At 36.9% G+C, this 12,776-nt stretch overlaps 1 protein-coding gene across 3 annotated transcripts in view; it reads left to right on the top strand.

Moving 5' to 3' along the window:
• The window catches only part of ROCK1 (Rho associated coiled-coil containing protein kinase 1), a 90,081-nt gene that overhangs the window by 19,299 nt on the left and 58,006 nt on the right, over positions 1-12,776 (top strand). For 2 of the 3 annotated variants that reach the window (XM_048057877.2, XM_048057878.2), the window contains exon 3: positions 11,260-11,341. In XM_048057877.2, the coding sequence (XP_047913834.1) occupies positions 11,260-11,341 (82 nt within the window). Of the gene's footprint in view, positions 1-11,259; positions 11,342-12,776 lie in introns of those variants that run through there. The other variant, XM_066992830.1, reaches the window with a different exon arrangement.

Genomic DNA, 12,776 nt, shown 5'->3' with positions numbered 1-12,776 from the left:
GAAAATACATTTAAACATCCAATGCATTTCAAAGTTGTTACTAGAGACACCGTCTGTCCGTGATGCCACTTTTTTCTTCATGTGGGTTTTAAAAAAGAAAGCCTTTGTCTTTGTTTTTAATTGCTTAATGGTAATGGGTAAGACGTATGTCCATTTTATAAATTTAATGTATTGGATTTTTGAATCAAGAAAAAATTTGTTATCAGAAGTGCTTTGTTCAGTATTAGTGGTTCAAATCCCTGAAAAAATGTGAAAAACTTGCTGTTTTGCTGCTGTTAGTAACAAAATCCTGTCGATTCTGAAGAATCTTAGTACTTGGCAGTAGAAGTAACTTGTTGCTATCTAAAATAATTCTCATGGAATTTTTATTACCTTTTTAAAAAAAAAATTAAAATCATTCTTGTGGCTATATTCATCATGGAAAAATAGTGAATAGAGACCGTTGTTCTTCTGTACGCATAAATCTTTCATTTTCCTGAAACTGAAGTTTTTCTTTCAATTGATATGCGAAAAAGAAGCCTATGGGCTTTGCAAGTGTTTGCATTATAGAAGTGCATAATGATGTACGGATTCTCAAGTAGTGCTAAATTCTTGTTTAGTTGCATATTTCGAATATCTGTTTGACATGTGATTGCTTGTGGTGGAATGTTTACTGCAGAAATGGAGCTAGAGCTCTGACGGGAGATTGCACAATTGGAGAAGCTTCTCCAAGTTGATATTCTTCTGGAGTTGTGTTCAGCTTTCCATGTGTGTGTTTTTTTTTTTTCAGACTATGGGTTGCTTGTGACAACAAAGGAAGCCGTATAGTTTTACAAATTACTACTTCAGCTTCTGCAAAATGTTTTTAGTATAATTCTTTCACTACCTTAATTTTTGCAGTTCAGTCATGGCTACATTTCACCTCTAATTGAAAGAGTGTTTTGACTTACTCTGGAGCTTTAGGGAGGAATCTCCCTTTTGGTTGGAGGGTAGTAGACGTTTTGTCTAGTGTTTTCAGATTTCTCAAAAAATTATATCTTTCTTGGTAAGTTATTTCTCTAATTGGTTGCCCTCTGCTTTAAAAAGAAGAGTACTCAGTGAAAATTGTCTAGCCCCTATCTCTAGTGACTGTTCTTTTTTGTTAGATTATTGTGGTCTAGTATTTTTAGTAATAGAGATTTTTTTCTTAGATACAGTGTGTTACAGAGTATTTTCTAAAGCATACTTGTTGAACAAATTTAATCTCCAGAGATTGAGTTGTCAAGGCTAAAGATGGAACTTGCCTTTTTATCATTTTATACATCTTTTTAGTTGATACAGTTTTATTTGCAGCAAGTATAATCCTGGTCAGATGACAACGTGGCTGGTGAGGGATTGTTGAGTTGTAGGAAAAGTAGTTACCTTTTCATTGAGTTATCATACTGCAAACTTTACAAATAATGATTTTTTTTAATAGCAGAAAGAACATTTTACAGCCAAGGGCATAATGGGGCAGCTAAAGGCAGCAATTTAAATTGTTGATGGGAGGACTTACTCTACTTTTACCATAATGTGTTGAGATGAAATATCTGAAGGTGGTTTTGCATATTAAATACCTTTTACATTTGTTACATTTCTTCTTATGGACATGTTGATATTCTGACAGTCATCTGGACAACATGGTGGGAAAATACTAAGAATTCATCTAGCCTTCCAGGTAGTTATACAGCTGTTATTTTGTATGTGTAAGGTAACTTACTGATGGCAGAAGAGACAACACTTGGTGTAGAAGCTTTGTAGTTCACAAAAGAGCACATTGAAGCATATTGCAGAGCACAACAACCCATGCAAGTGAACCTTTTTTTTAATAAGGAAAATAAACTACAAATGTCAAGAGATGTCTCATTGCAAAATGAAATAACGTTAACTTGACTTAATAGCAATCAGATTTTACTTCTGTTGCTCCTTTCCCTGGACTGCTTCCAAACATCTATTGTACCTATTTCTGCATAAATTTTGCTGAAATTTATTGATGATTTTTGGCGTATATATTCATTTTCACTAAAGATGTTGCTTTCTCTTCTTAGAGCTGTTCTTAAAGATGTAATGTTAAGTGGAATTAAATATAATGCTCAGTTCAAATTGTAAAATACCAACGTACTATATTTAAGCTTGGTTTTAAAGACTATTAACCACAGTACAGTTTCCTAGTGCAGTGAAATGAGTGTTGTAATAGCGTTACAGGTTTTAGCTGGAGGGGGCAATGTCCTTATGTCTGAAATGTATCTCGAGATAATATTAATGTTCCATAATTATAGGCATCAAATAGTGGTCAGAATTGGTGTGACTGAGAACAGAACTACGGATCCAAGATCTGCGTCTAGTCAGTGGACGAGGGGCTCTGACTGGAGAAACTGCCACTTGTTTTCAGTTAAAACAGCTAGACCCTTAAATGCTAAGTGCCTTTGAAAGAGCATTACAGCTATGCTGACCTCTCTGTAGACTTGTACCTATGGTTTTCTTCAGTAATAATAAGGGTGTTAACGAGACTGAGATGTCTATGGGCTCTGATGTTAGCAAGTGTGTATTTTAATATATTATTTATATTGTATAATATAATATTCTCTATATATCTACATGTACATAATATATAATTATACATATTCTATACTACATTCTATATTATATTTACCTAATATATTTTTCATACATTTCTGGGTGTACAGATTCATGTAGTAAGTATATACCATGGAAACTTGTCAGCAAAAATATTGGAATAGTTGACGTTTGAGCAGAATATAAGTACATGGACTCGTATATAACTACACAGAGTTGTGATATGGGTGAAGCTTGCAACTGCATGTGGAAAAACTTTAAAAGGCTGAAATGAAAATAACCCTTACTGCTTTCAATACCTTTGACTTGAGGTTTCAAGATCGTATTACTGAGATTAAGTCTTTACTGAGATTTTAAGTCTTAGCTCTTCACTGAGTTTAATATTTTTTCATGTGTAGGCTGTCTTTAACTTGAGTTTGTGAAAGCTCTCTGTGAGTATTGCAAGACACAGAGAAGTAACGAGCTCTGCGGTATTGTAGCTGGCAGCAGCAGAGTGCGATGTATCAAGTGCCTTGTACTCAGGCTCCTGTCAGTTTGTATACTTTGCCTACTCTAACAATGTAATGAAAATTCTTCAGTGAAGTGTTTTAATTCTGTGTACATTCACTTGTCTGCTTTTAAGATGAAGCACTATATTACAGTTTTGTGTTCTCTGGGCAGCAAAATAAATGAACGTGGTTAACTTACAACTATACAGTCTTTTGCGTACTTGACTAGGGATAGAGAAATGTAGTCCTGCCGGCCTGAAAGTTGGTTCAAACTGTTCTTGCCTGAAATTAGTGGGTTGTATGGCTGTATTCAGAACTTGTTCTCAGGTAGAGGTATACTTGCTCATTTAAAAAAAAACAAATTAAAAAAAAAAAGTGTGAGTGGGAGAGGGAATAATGCTGGACATGAGAAGGAAGTGGTGTGTTTTTTCTTATCAGTGAAGTAGGGTGTTTCCCAAAACAGTATCAAATAGAGCCCAAAGGTTTTCTGATGAGAGCTGAATTCATCAAGCAAGATGAGCTAAGCTTTGTAATGAGGTCTGCCTATTTATCACTTGTGTTAGTGGTAGGGAGTTAAGGGTGTTTTTAAGATGATTTATTCCAGAAACTACCTTCATGCAAACCAAAAGCATAGCTGTAGCCTTAAGAAAGAAGGAAGAAAATTTTGATGTTGGAGAAATGGAATCATTAGGTTGGAAGGGACCTCTTGATCGTATCGTGGACATACTAGAATGAGTCTAGAGGAGGGCCACCAGGACGATCAGAGGGATGGAGCACCTCTCCTGTGAAGAAAGGATGAGAGAGCTGGGGATGTTCAGCCTAAAGAAGAGAGAGCTCCAGGGAGGCCTTATAGCAGCCTTCCAGTACCTAAAGGGGACCTACAGGAAAGCTGGGGAGGGACTCTTTGTCAGGGAGTGGAGTGATAGGACATGGAGTAATGGCTTAACACTAAAAGAGGGCATATTAGATTGGTCATTAGGAAGAAATTCTTTACTCAGAGGGTGTTGAGGCACTGGCACAGGCTGCCCAGAGAAGCTGTGGTTGCCCTATCTTTGGAGGTGCTAAAGGCCAGGCTGGGGCTTTGGGCAACCTGGTCTGGTGGGAGGTGTCCCTGCCTATGGCAGGGGGGCTGGAAATGGGTGATCTCTGAGGTCCCTTCCAACCCAAACCATTTAATGATCACCTAGTTCAATGCCTCTTCTCAAGCAGGTTCAGCTAGAGCAGACTGCCCAGGATCATGTTCAGATAGACTGGGAATATTTCTGTGGAGGGGAGAGACTACATCCTCTATGAGCATTCTGTTCCAGCATTTGACCACTCACATCTTTTTATTTTTAGAGATTTATTGTATTCAGAGGGAATCTTGTTTTTTAATTTGTGTCTGTTGCCTCTTGACCTGTTGGTAGAAAACACTGAGAAGAGTATGCCCTCTTCTTCATTCCCTCCTGTTTCACACGTGTGGACAAGATCTGTGAGCCTTCTCTTCTCAGGCTCCCTCAGCCTCTCGTAGCAGTCCCTTAATCTTATGGCCTTTTGCTGGATTTACTCTCTTATACCAGTATCCCAGTGCTGGGCCCAGCACTCCAGGTGTGGCCTCACCAGTTTGAGCAGAGGAGAAGGATCACCTCTCTTGTCTTGCTGGCATTGCCCTGCGTAATGCAGCCCAGGGTGCTGCTGGCTGCCTTTGCTGTGAGGGCACATTGCTGGCTCGTGACCACTTTGTCCCCTGTCCCCTGAGGTCCTTGTTGGCAGACCTGCTTTGTAGCTGGTCAGCACCCAGCGTGTGCTGGTGCCAGGGCTTCTTCCTCCCCAGCTGCAGGACTTGCCATTTACATTTGTTGAAGTCCACGAGGTTCTTCTTTGCCGATTTTTCCAGCCTTTCCAGGTCCCTCAGACAATTCAAAGATCTGATCATTCAATTCAAAGAAACTTCCGATTTTTTTTTTTTGATGCAGTTGAGGTACTAATTCTCATGCGAGTTGGAAAGTAGGATATAAAGACTTCTTATACTACTAAAATAAGCTATTTCTGTTGATAATTTACCACAGAGATCATGCATGTATGATGGGGCATTGCGACGAGTTGTGATGAACGCTTGAAAATTAAGTTCAGTCAGGTTTGTTGATTTAAAGTAGGGGAGGAAGCTTTAGTACTATAGAAATAAACAGGAAAATAGTCACAATACAGGGAACTAAACCAGGGATGGTTAGAGTTGTAGCTCTTAAGACTTACTGTGCTCTCGCCAAAAAAGGAAAAGTAGCAAAGACTTGAAGCTTGGAAAACTGCCAGGCAGTCCAAGGAATGCAACTTTTGTGTGCTGATAACACCCATTGAGTGTTTCTTGGTTCTCTGAATGATAGATAAATAGTAAAATAAACAGTTGTCTCCCTAGCAGAGTTTCAGATGGATTTAGTACATTTTTCTTTATTATATGCTTCCACTAGATGATGATATGTCACAATGAAATGTGTATTAAGTAAGGAAAAAAAAAACCAAAGTAGAGCCTGTAACTGTATCCTGATAATGTAGGTCATATATGTTTGACTTTATATCACTTACAGATTGAGATAATAAATTTTGCCACATTGGAGTTGCTTGATAGAGTATAATTTGAAACATCCTAACACTACATTTCACTATAAAATTGCATTAATGTTAATCTCTTACATCTGAATAAGACTGGTATTACATATATTGTAATGAGTTTTGCGATTAGGAATGTACTTACAGAGTGAGGCGGTCCAATGCAGTCATGGTAGGACTGACAACTTGATGCATTAAAACTCTGGGGATAGGTGCAGACGAAAATGTGGGAAAAATGCCAATTGACGTGGAACTGCTTAAGTAATTGAAGAAAACCCACAAATTTTAAAGGAATCTCATGAAAAGAGGTTAGCATAACAGTCTGTGGAATTTATTGCTAATAAATCGTGTAATTATGTTACTGATAACTTCCATGTTATTGCATTCTGTATGTATAGAAAAACAGTAGGGAAAACTAAGGAAAAGGCTACAGCAGAAATCTTTCTGCTCATCTCTTCATGAAGAAGCTTACAGGAGCTCCCACAGTGGAGTCCTTCCTTACATTGCTCTAGAAAAGGGTTTTATACAAATTCTTACAAAATAGTAAGATTGTTGAGACTGGTTGATATTTATCCATCTTTTTTTTACCTGATGGTGTCTCATTAAGGCATGTGGTGTGTTTGTGTGTGTATAACCTTACTGTTTATCTACGTTACTGCTTAAAACTGTTCTTACAACACTGGGATAGTTGGTAAATGTACAGCATTATTTTGTTCTTTCCCTGAAGAAAAAAAAAAATGGGAGAATGCTGGAGCCCCCAGCCCAGTAGCAGAACAAGCGAGCCTACGTGTGCTATGATGAGCACGATCTAACTCATAGTGTGGAAAGAAGTCATGCTTTGCAAACCTAGTATAGTTCATGGAAGTAATTGCTGAGTATGAGGAAAACAAAGCTTTTGTCAAGGCTCTTCATTTGAGCTTTTTTATCAAAACGCAGTTGTGTTGAGCTAGGGCTGTTTTGTGGGTTGATGGGTGAAGTAAGAGTTGGTGCTCAGTTTACTCAAATCAGCGATCAGTAATGGAGTCTAATAGGCCTGTGCTGCTGCTCAGAAATAAGTGACCTAAAGTGGTGAATGTCGAGATGAGAAAATCAGTGATCAAAGAAAAAATTAATATTTGTTGGTGCCTGGGTGATTAATAGTAGTAGATGATACTCAGTATGGGAGAGAAACCAATATTTGTGTGGATGTGTTGTTGAGTGTTGAACTAGCTCTGATTTATAGTACCTAGTTTTGTGAAAGAGTCAATTTAGTGTACAGGGATCGTCAAAATTACCCAAATAGTTCAGATAATAACTTATAACTTAATGAAGAAGGGGACAGGAAACGCTGTGCTGCAGTATATGCTTATGGTGTGATCACAGCTGAAATACTATTTGCAGTTTTCCCCTAGTTCAAAAAGTATAAAGTAGAAATTAAAGATAAAGCATGGCATTGGGCAAAGGTGAGAATTGTAATGTCTCTTACACAAGCATAATTAGAAAAGAGAAGGCCCAGGGGAAAATGATGGAAGTGTGTAAAAAAAAATGGTGTCATGAAGCATCTAGACAAACTTATTACTTTCGTGACTTAGGCATGGCAAGCTCAGACTGAGGTATGCTTTCACATAACCTGTTGATACATAGTTATGTAAATGCAAGACACTTAAGCAGGTACAGAAAGTGATTAGAAAAAATGGCTGAAAAAAATTCTCGTGGGAGCTGATAAGTACAGCACTGCAATTTCGTATTCACAAATACATCAGAAGTATTGCCATATGCGGGACTTTTTCATATACTTTTTCCTAGACATACTAATCCTTATCTTTGGAGACAGTATACAAGTCCATGCTGACCTTTGATTTCACTCGGCGTGTCTGTTCTTTTGAAACTTGTAAGTGTGGGGTAGTGATGAACAAAACCAATGAGGGTATGTGGAAATGTTGGTTTGGTATGGAAGATCTCTCTGCACATTGTATTGGCTTTCTAGTATGCTTTTTTTTTTATATCAGGATAAATGAGGTATTTTAAATTATGAAGCTATTGATAGTTTCCTTAAACAAATGTGATGTAGAAAAGCTTGTATATTAGGCCATGAAACTGAGCAAAGGATGTTAGGAAGGAAGCTTTTTCCACTTTTTTAATCACCTCTGAAATACTATTACCAGAGAGGATGGAAGTGGAGATCATGTGTTTGCTTTTTTAAGCTAATGTATTCTAGTCTAACTATTAACATAAAAAGAAAACGTCCGTCTGTAAACCTCAAAGCTAAACAGGAAAATTGCTCTGTAATGACTGAATAAAGTAGGGCTTAGAGTAAGCTGAAAATACCTCTAAGCTACAATTCGTGTCTCTAAGAAATGCTGGATGTTCCGTATTTCAAGAAGATACATATTAAAACCAGGTTTTTCCCATTTGCATGTTTTCATTGTCATAAAAGTATTTAATTATTTAAATAAAGCATGTTAAATTATTGGATGTATGGCTACCAATTATGATGTCTTACTATACTGTCCTGTAAGCTCTTTTTTTCTTTAAGAGGGAGGAGGATATGGCTACTGTAGGTCTTGAAGGAAAGCTAGACCTTCCTGTCTGTATCAGGAAAGAAGTCAGATGGTATGCTGAAAGACCGAACGAGATGGAAACAAGAAAGATGAAAGATGGGTTCTCTTTGGAGCCATCAACAGTAATGGTTGTGCCTCCTATCATGCAGTCTTTATTTTTTTTCTCCTAGCTGTTATCGCTAAAACTCTGCGGTGTCTTCTGATCTGTGACCTGTACCACTTCCAGTGAGCATTGCCATGGCACTGTGCTCCTCCCTGTTCATTCACAAGTGATACCACTTAAAAATAGCTGTGCTTCTGCATTTCCCTTTGTACTGGGACAGCTTGTCAAGTTCACAAGTTCTTCTCCTTTAGCTAAAGCAAGTGAAACAGACTACTTCATGTCTCGTTATACTAGGTATCCTAAATACATGATTTCTGTTACTCATAAGGACTTACTATTTTCTACTTAGATTAAAGAAAATATCCCAACTCTTTAAATTCCCTTAAGCTTAGTATTTTATTTGCAGTCCACCATTAGAATAATACCATTCTATTTTTTTCTTCAGAAAGCAGATGAATTCCTTCAGTTCAAGTTTGGGAGTGAAGTTTGAGAGTTACGGATTTCCAAGTCTAAATATTGTAGATCTCCCTCCACCTCCACCCCCTTTATTTTTTAAGAAAGATTTGAACCAGGACAGTTTCTTCTCTGGATATTGTAGCAAAGGGGAGCTTGCTGTTGAAGAGACTGTTTTGAGTAAGAAATTCCTGGCCTGCAGCTTCCTGAGGTGGTGTTTGTGTGATTTTTGAAGTGTGATTTGAAATGCATGTGAGATCATTAAATAGGTGGAATTTGTATTTCAAAGTTTAAGTGTTTTACTTGAAAAAGTTCACATCTAAGATCCAAAGGGGAATATTTTCATGGTTAAATCTAAATTAAACAGTACTGAAAAGTTGCTTTTGCCTGTTACAAGTGAATTTGCATACATGTTTATTGTAGAGCTTTTTTAAAAGACACACCAACAGTGACAAGCCTGACAATGAAACTGTGACACTGTCTGCACTTACTGATTTTTTTTTTCTGGGTAGACTTAACGTTTAAAAAAGTTACAATAAAAATTAATATTGATATTAAAAATGTGTAAATATTCCCATTAGCCTTAGCTTGTTGCATTCAGTTCTTAAAATATTCCCTTTCCCAAAGGAGAAAAAAAAAATTAGACGTTGGCTTTTGGAACAAAAGTTTTGTGTCATCTGTGGCCCCCAGGCAGATGGATCGAGGCCCCAGATCTGAAGGCTTACAGGCAAAATGGCCCCCGACTTGGGCAGCGCATCCCCATCACTTGTTTGTGCTTCAAAATGGCAGGAGGTGACCCAGCGGCCTTGCGGATGTCCCGTGCCCCTCACAGCGTGGGGCTCAGTGCAGAGCTACCGGTGGCCTTTGTCCTGCTGCCGTGGTTCCTCCGCTGAAGTTACCAAAGAAGGGAGATTTTTTAGTGGATTTTCTGGATGTTTACTGTGTATCTTTGGAAAAGGCATCTTTTAGTAGGTTAAAAGTATTTCTTGCCAAGTTGCGTTTACCCGGCATAGCTTTATTTCCACATCTGTCTTGAGTCCAAGTTGTTGTTGGCCTCTTACTCATGTTTATATTACGGACGCATTAAGTAGTTAGTCCGTTATGTTTTTTCCGTTGTCGTTTACTTTCCTTTTTTGTCATCGGTGTAAGTTCAAAATGATGATCCTTTAATACGCTCAGGATGCAGAAGCGGACTTGAAGTGCTGTGAAAATATTGTGATACTTTCCTTTATCATTTTCCTTGTAACGTTTCTAAGAGTTCAAGCTAAGCCACTGTATGGAGACCTGACTTAACAGAGCAATGTTTTAATGAAATTAACAAATAGAATAACATCCAGCCGTTAAAGCAGTTCTGATTGTCGTTGTACTCTTAATTGCTTACCCTTGGTTTTGAATTCTAGCATGATTTTACTTCAGGCATAGTCTCTCAAAGGAAGTAGTGGTTAGGACTGATGGATCAGTTTTCAATCCCATATTACATGGTTTTATAAAACAGTCAAACCTAGATCTACTCAGATCTGACCTGATCAGATCGAAGATATCTGGTCTAATACCTCACTCCCAACGGGTCAGTAATAGATAGCATGGACACGTAGGTGGCAGTGGGACAAGTAAATAGTGGTGCTTCCCTGGCGTACTTTGTTAGCATCCAGTAGTTTGTGTTTCGTGACCTTCCCCTCTGTTTTTGCTGTTGTGACTTACACACCACCTCGTTGACAAAGAAAATTCCCTAATGCTATTTATATGGTTCCTCATGATGTAACTTTCTTGAATACTTGATCGTTTCTCATTAGATACTGTACCTGTGGTTTTCAACCAACACTTCATCTAGTTCTTCTCTGAGAAGATAAAATCCGCTGCAGAGTCATGTATGCCTGTTGTAAAATTAATATCATAAATTTTAAGTCAGGAAATTTATGGCACTTAACAAGACCTTTTGTTTTTTGGTCATAGGGATGTATTCAGTGAAAGATCAGTGAATTTGCGTGTGTATTTAGCACTAAGTTTTTGGTTTATAACTCTGTTATCTTAATAGCTATTATTAAACAGGAGGGAGGGAGTTGACTCTTGGAATTAGCATCATCGTCCTTTTTTGCCAGTGGCCTCCTAATTTTCAAGTGCCTCTTGTGTGATACGTTAAGACTTCTTAACACTGAACTTCATTAGAACTGCTATCTGTAGTTTTCGTATTTGGAAAAAATACTACTTTACATGTAAATGTGGGGCTTATAAGGTTAATTTTAATTCACAGAAGTATATTTGTTTTGAGAGGGATGAAGATTAAGTTTTGAAGAGCTCAGTGGAAGAGGAGTGACAGCTGTTTCATCTGTCCTTTAGAGATATGTAACTCCTAATTGAATCTTTAAATATGAATAATTTCATTTGTTTGGAAAATTGATGGGGACAACCATTTTTATCTTCTCATTGACTGGCAGAAACTTACTTTCTTTCTAATTATTTTTAATTATTAATCGTTTTTCCAAACACTTAACTTTGCCTTCTTCCTCCCCTCCTCCAGGATGGATTAGATGCTTTGGTATATGACTTGGATTTTCCTGCCTTAAGAAAAAACAAGAACATTGATAACTTCTTAAACAGGTGTAAGTATTCAATGTTTTGGTTACTAACTAACAGACTATAAATACCAACTACAATAAAAGAGGTTCTAGCTTTTTGAAAGGCTGTTAGAGAATTTGGGTGCATTAAGTTTTTGGATGTAAATTGTTTTAGGAGTCATATTTATTTCCCAGTCAGTACTCACACAGTTACTTACAGAAATCTGCTCCCCAGCAACTGAGTGTCCAAGTTAATATAAATGGTGTTGCTTTCAGTGGCACAGAACCTTTGAAGAAAAAGGCTTCTATCTTTGTTCTTGGCAACCTCCTGGATTTCCATAACTTGCTTTGTAATTGCATGTACTAATATATTATAATTAGATAACAGTAAAATGCCGTAACATATCTGCAGTGTCAAGAAGTCATTTTGAAATGTTCACTGACAGACTAGAACGTGTGTTTTGTGGGCATTTTTAGTATAAAAGGTCTGTTTTCATTATCGCATGAGAATACTGCGTAGCTGCTATATTTACTGGTGCATGCCACTGATGTGTCTGTAGAATTATTCTTTTTTTCCCCTTTTTAAACATACATAAAATTATGTTAAGTCACCATGGTATTTTTCATGATCTTAAAAAAAAAAAAATCAACAGGTGCAAAACCATCTTTTGAGTTTTATTGTATAGACAGCAAAAAGAATACTTAAAAAGTGGTAAACCGTAGTGTCAGCAGTTCTTCTGTTATCTGATTTTTGCAACTGGAAGATAACCACTGTCCTATTTCACTTTCTTGTTAGTTCTGATTCCTGTTTTTTTGTGAAAGAATTTCAGAAATCACATACTGTTTATTCTACTCTTCAGACATAACTAATTTTAAAATTAGGAAGGAAATCGCTTTATATTTATCATTTTACTCTGTATTTTTCCACTACAAGTTTTCCTGCAGATTCTCGCCTGTAAGAATACTTGTAATGAATAAAGTTGATTCTTTTAATAGAAGCCATATTTCTATAATTTTCATATTTAAAAAACAAAAATGAAGCAAAGAAAAACACTTAAGAGTTTTTTTTACAGACTACTGTCAAATTCTGGAAATAATGGCAGATATGTTTGCTGGTTCCAGACTTGCTGCTGCCTGTGGATTGAATGGCAAGCCTTGAAATTAAATTAACTTTTATTAGATTTTTACAAGCTTAAACATTGTAATTAAATGTAATAAATGTGGCAAATATGAAGTTATTTTATTAAAATAATCTAATTTTTGTCTTTGCTTCACTGAAATTTTTGTTCCTCTTTCCAAGGCATTTTTACATAGTTTACTCTGTCCATGTGTAAGCCACGATAGTGAATTTGTGGATTTTATTTTACTTTATTCCCTATTTCTAGTAATTTACGAGTCCAGTAGATCTGGTTTATGGCTTGCTTGCATGTAAGCTGGTTGCTGGAATACCTAAGGTCAAATGTTTAACTTTTCACAGTTC

The sequence above is a fragment of the Anser cygnoides genome, chromosome 2 (genome assembly GCF_040182565.1).
Source record: "Anser cygnoides isolate HZ-2024a breed goose chromosome 2, Taihu_goose_T2T_genome, whole genome shotgun sequence".
Taxonomy (NCBI): domain Eukaryota; kingdom Metazoa; phylum Chordata; class Aves; order Anseriformes; family Anatidae; genus Anser; species Anser cygnoides.
This window is presented reverse-complemented; position numbering and strand designations above follow the sequence as displayed.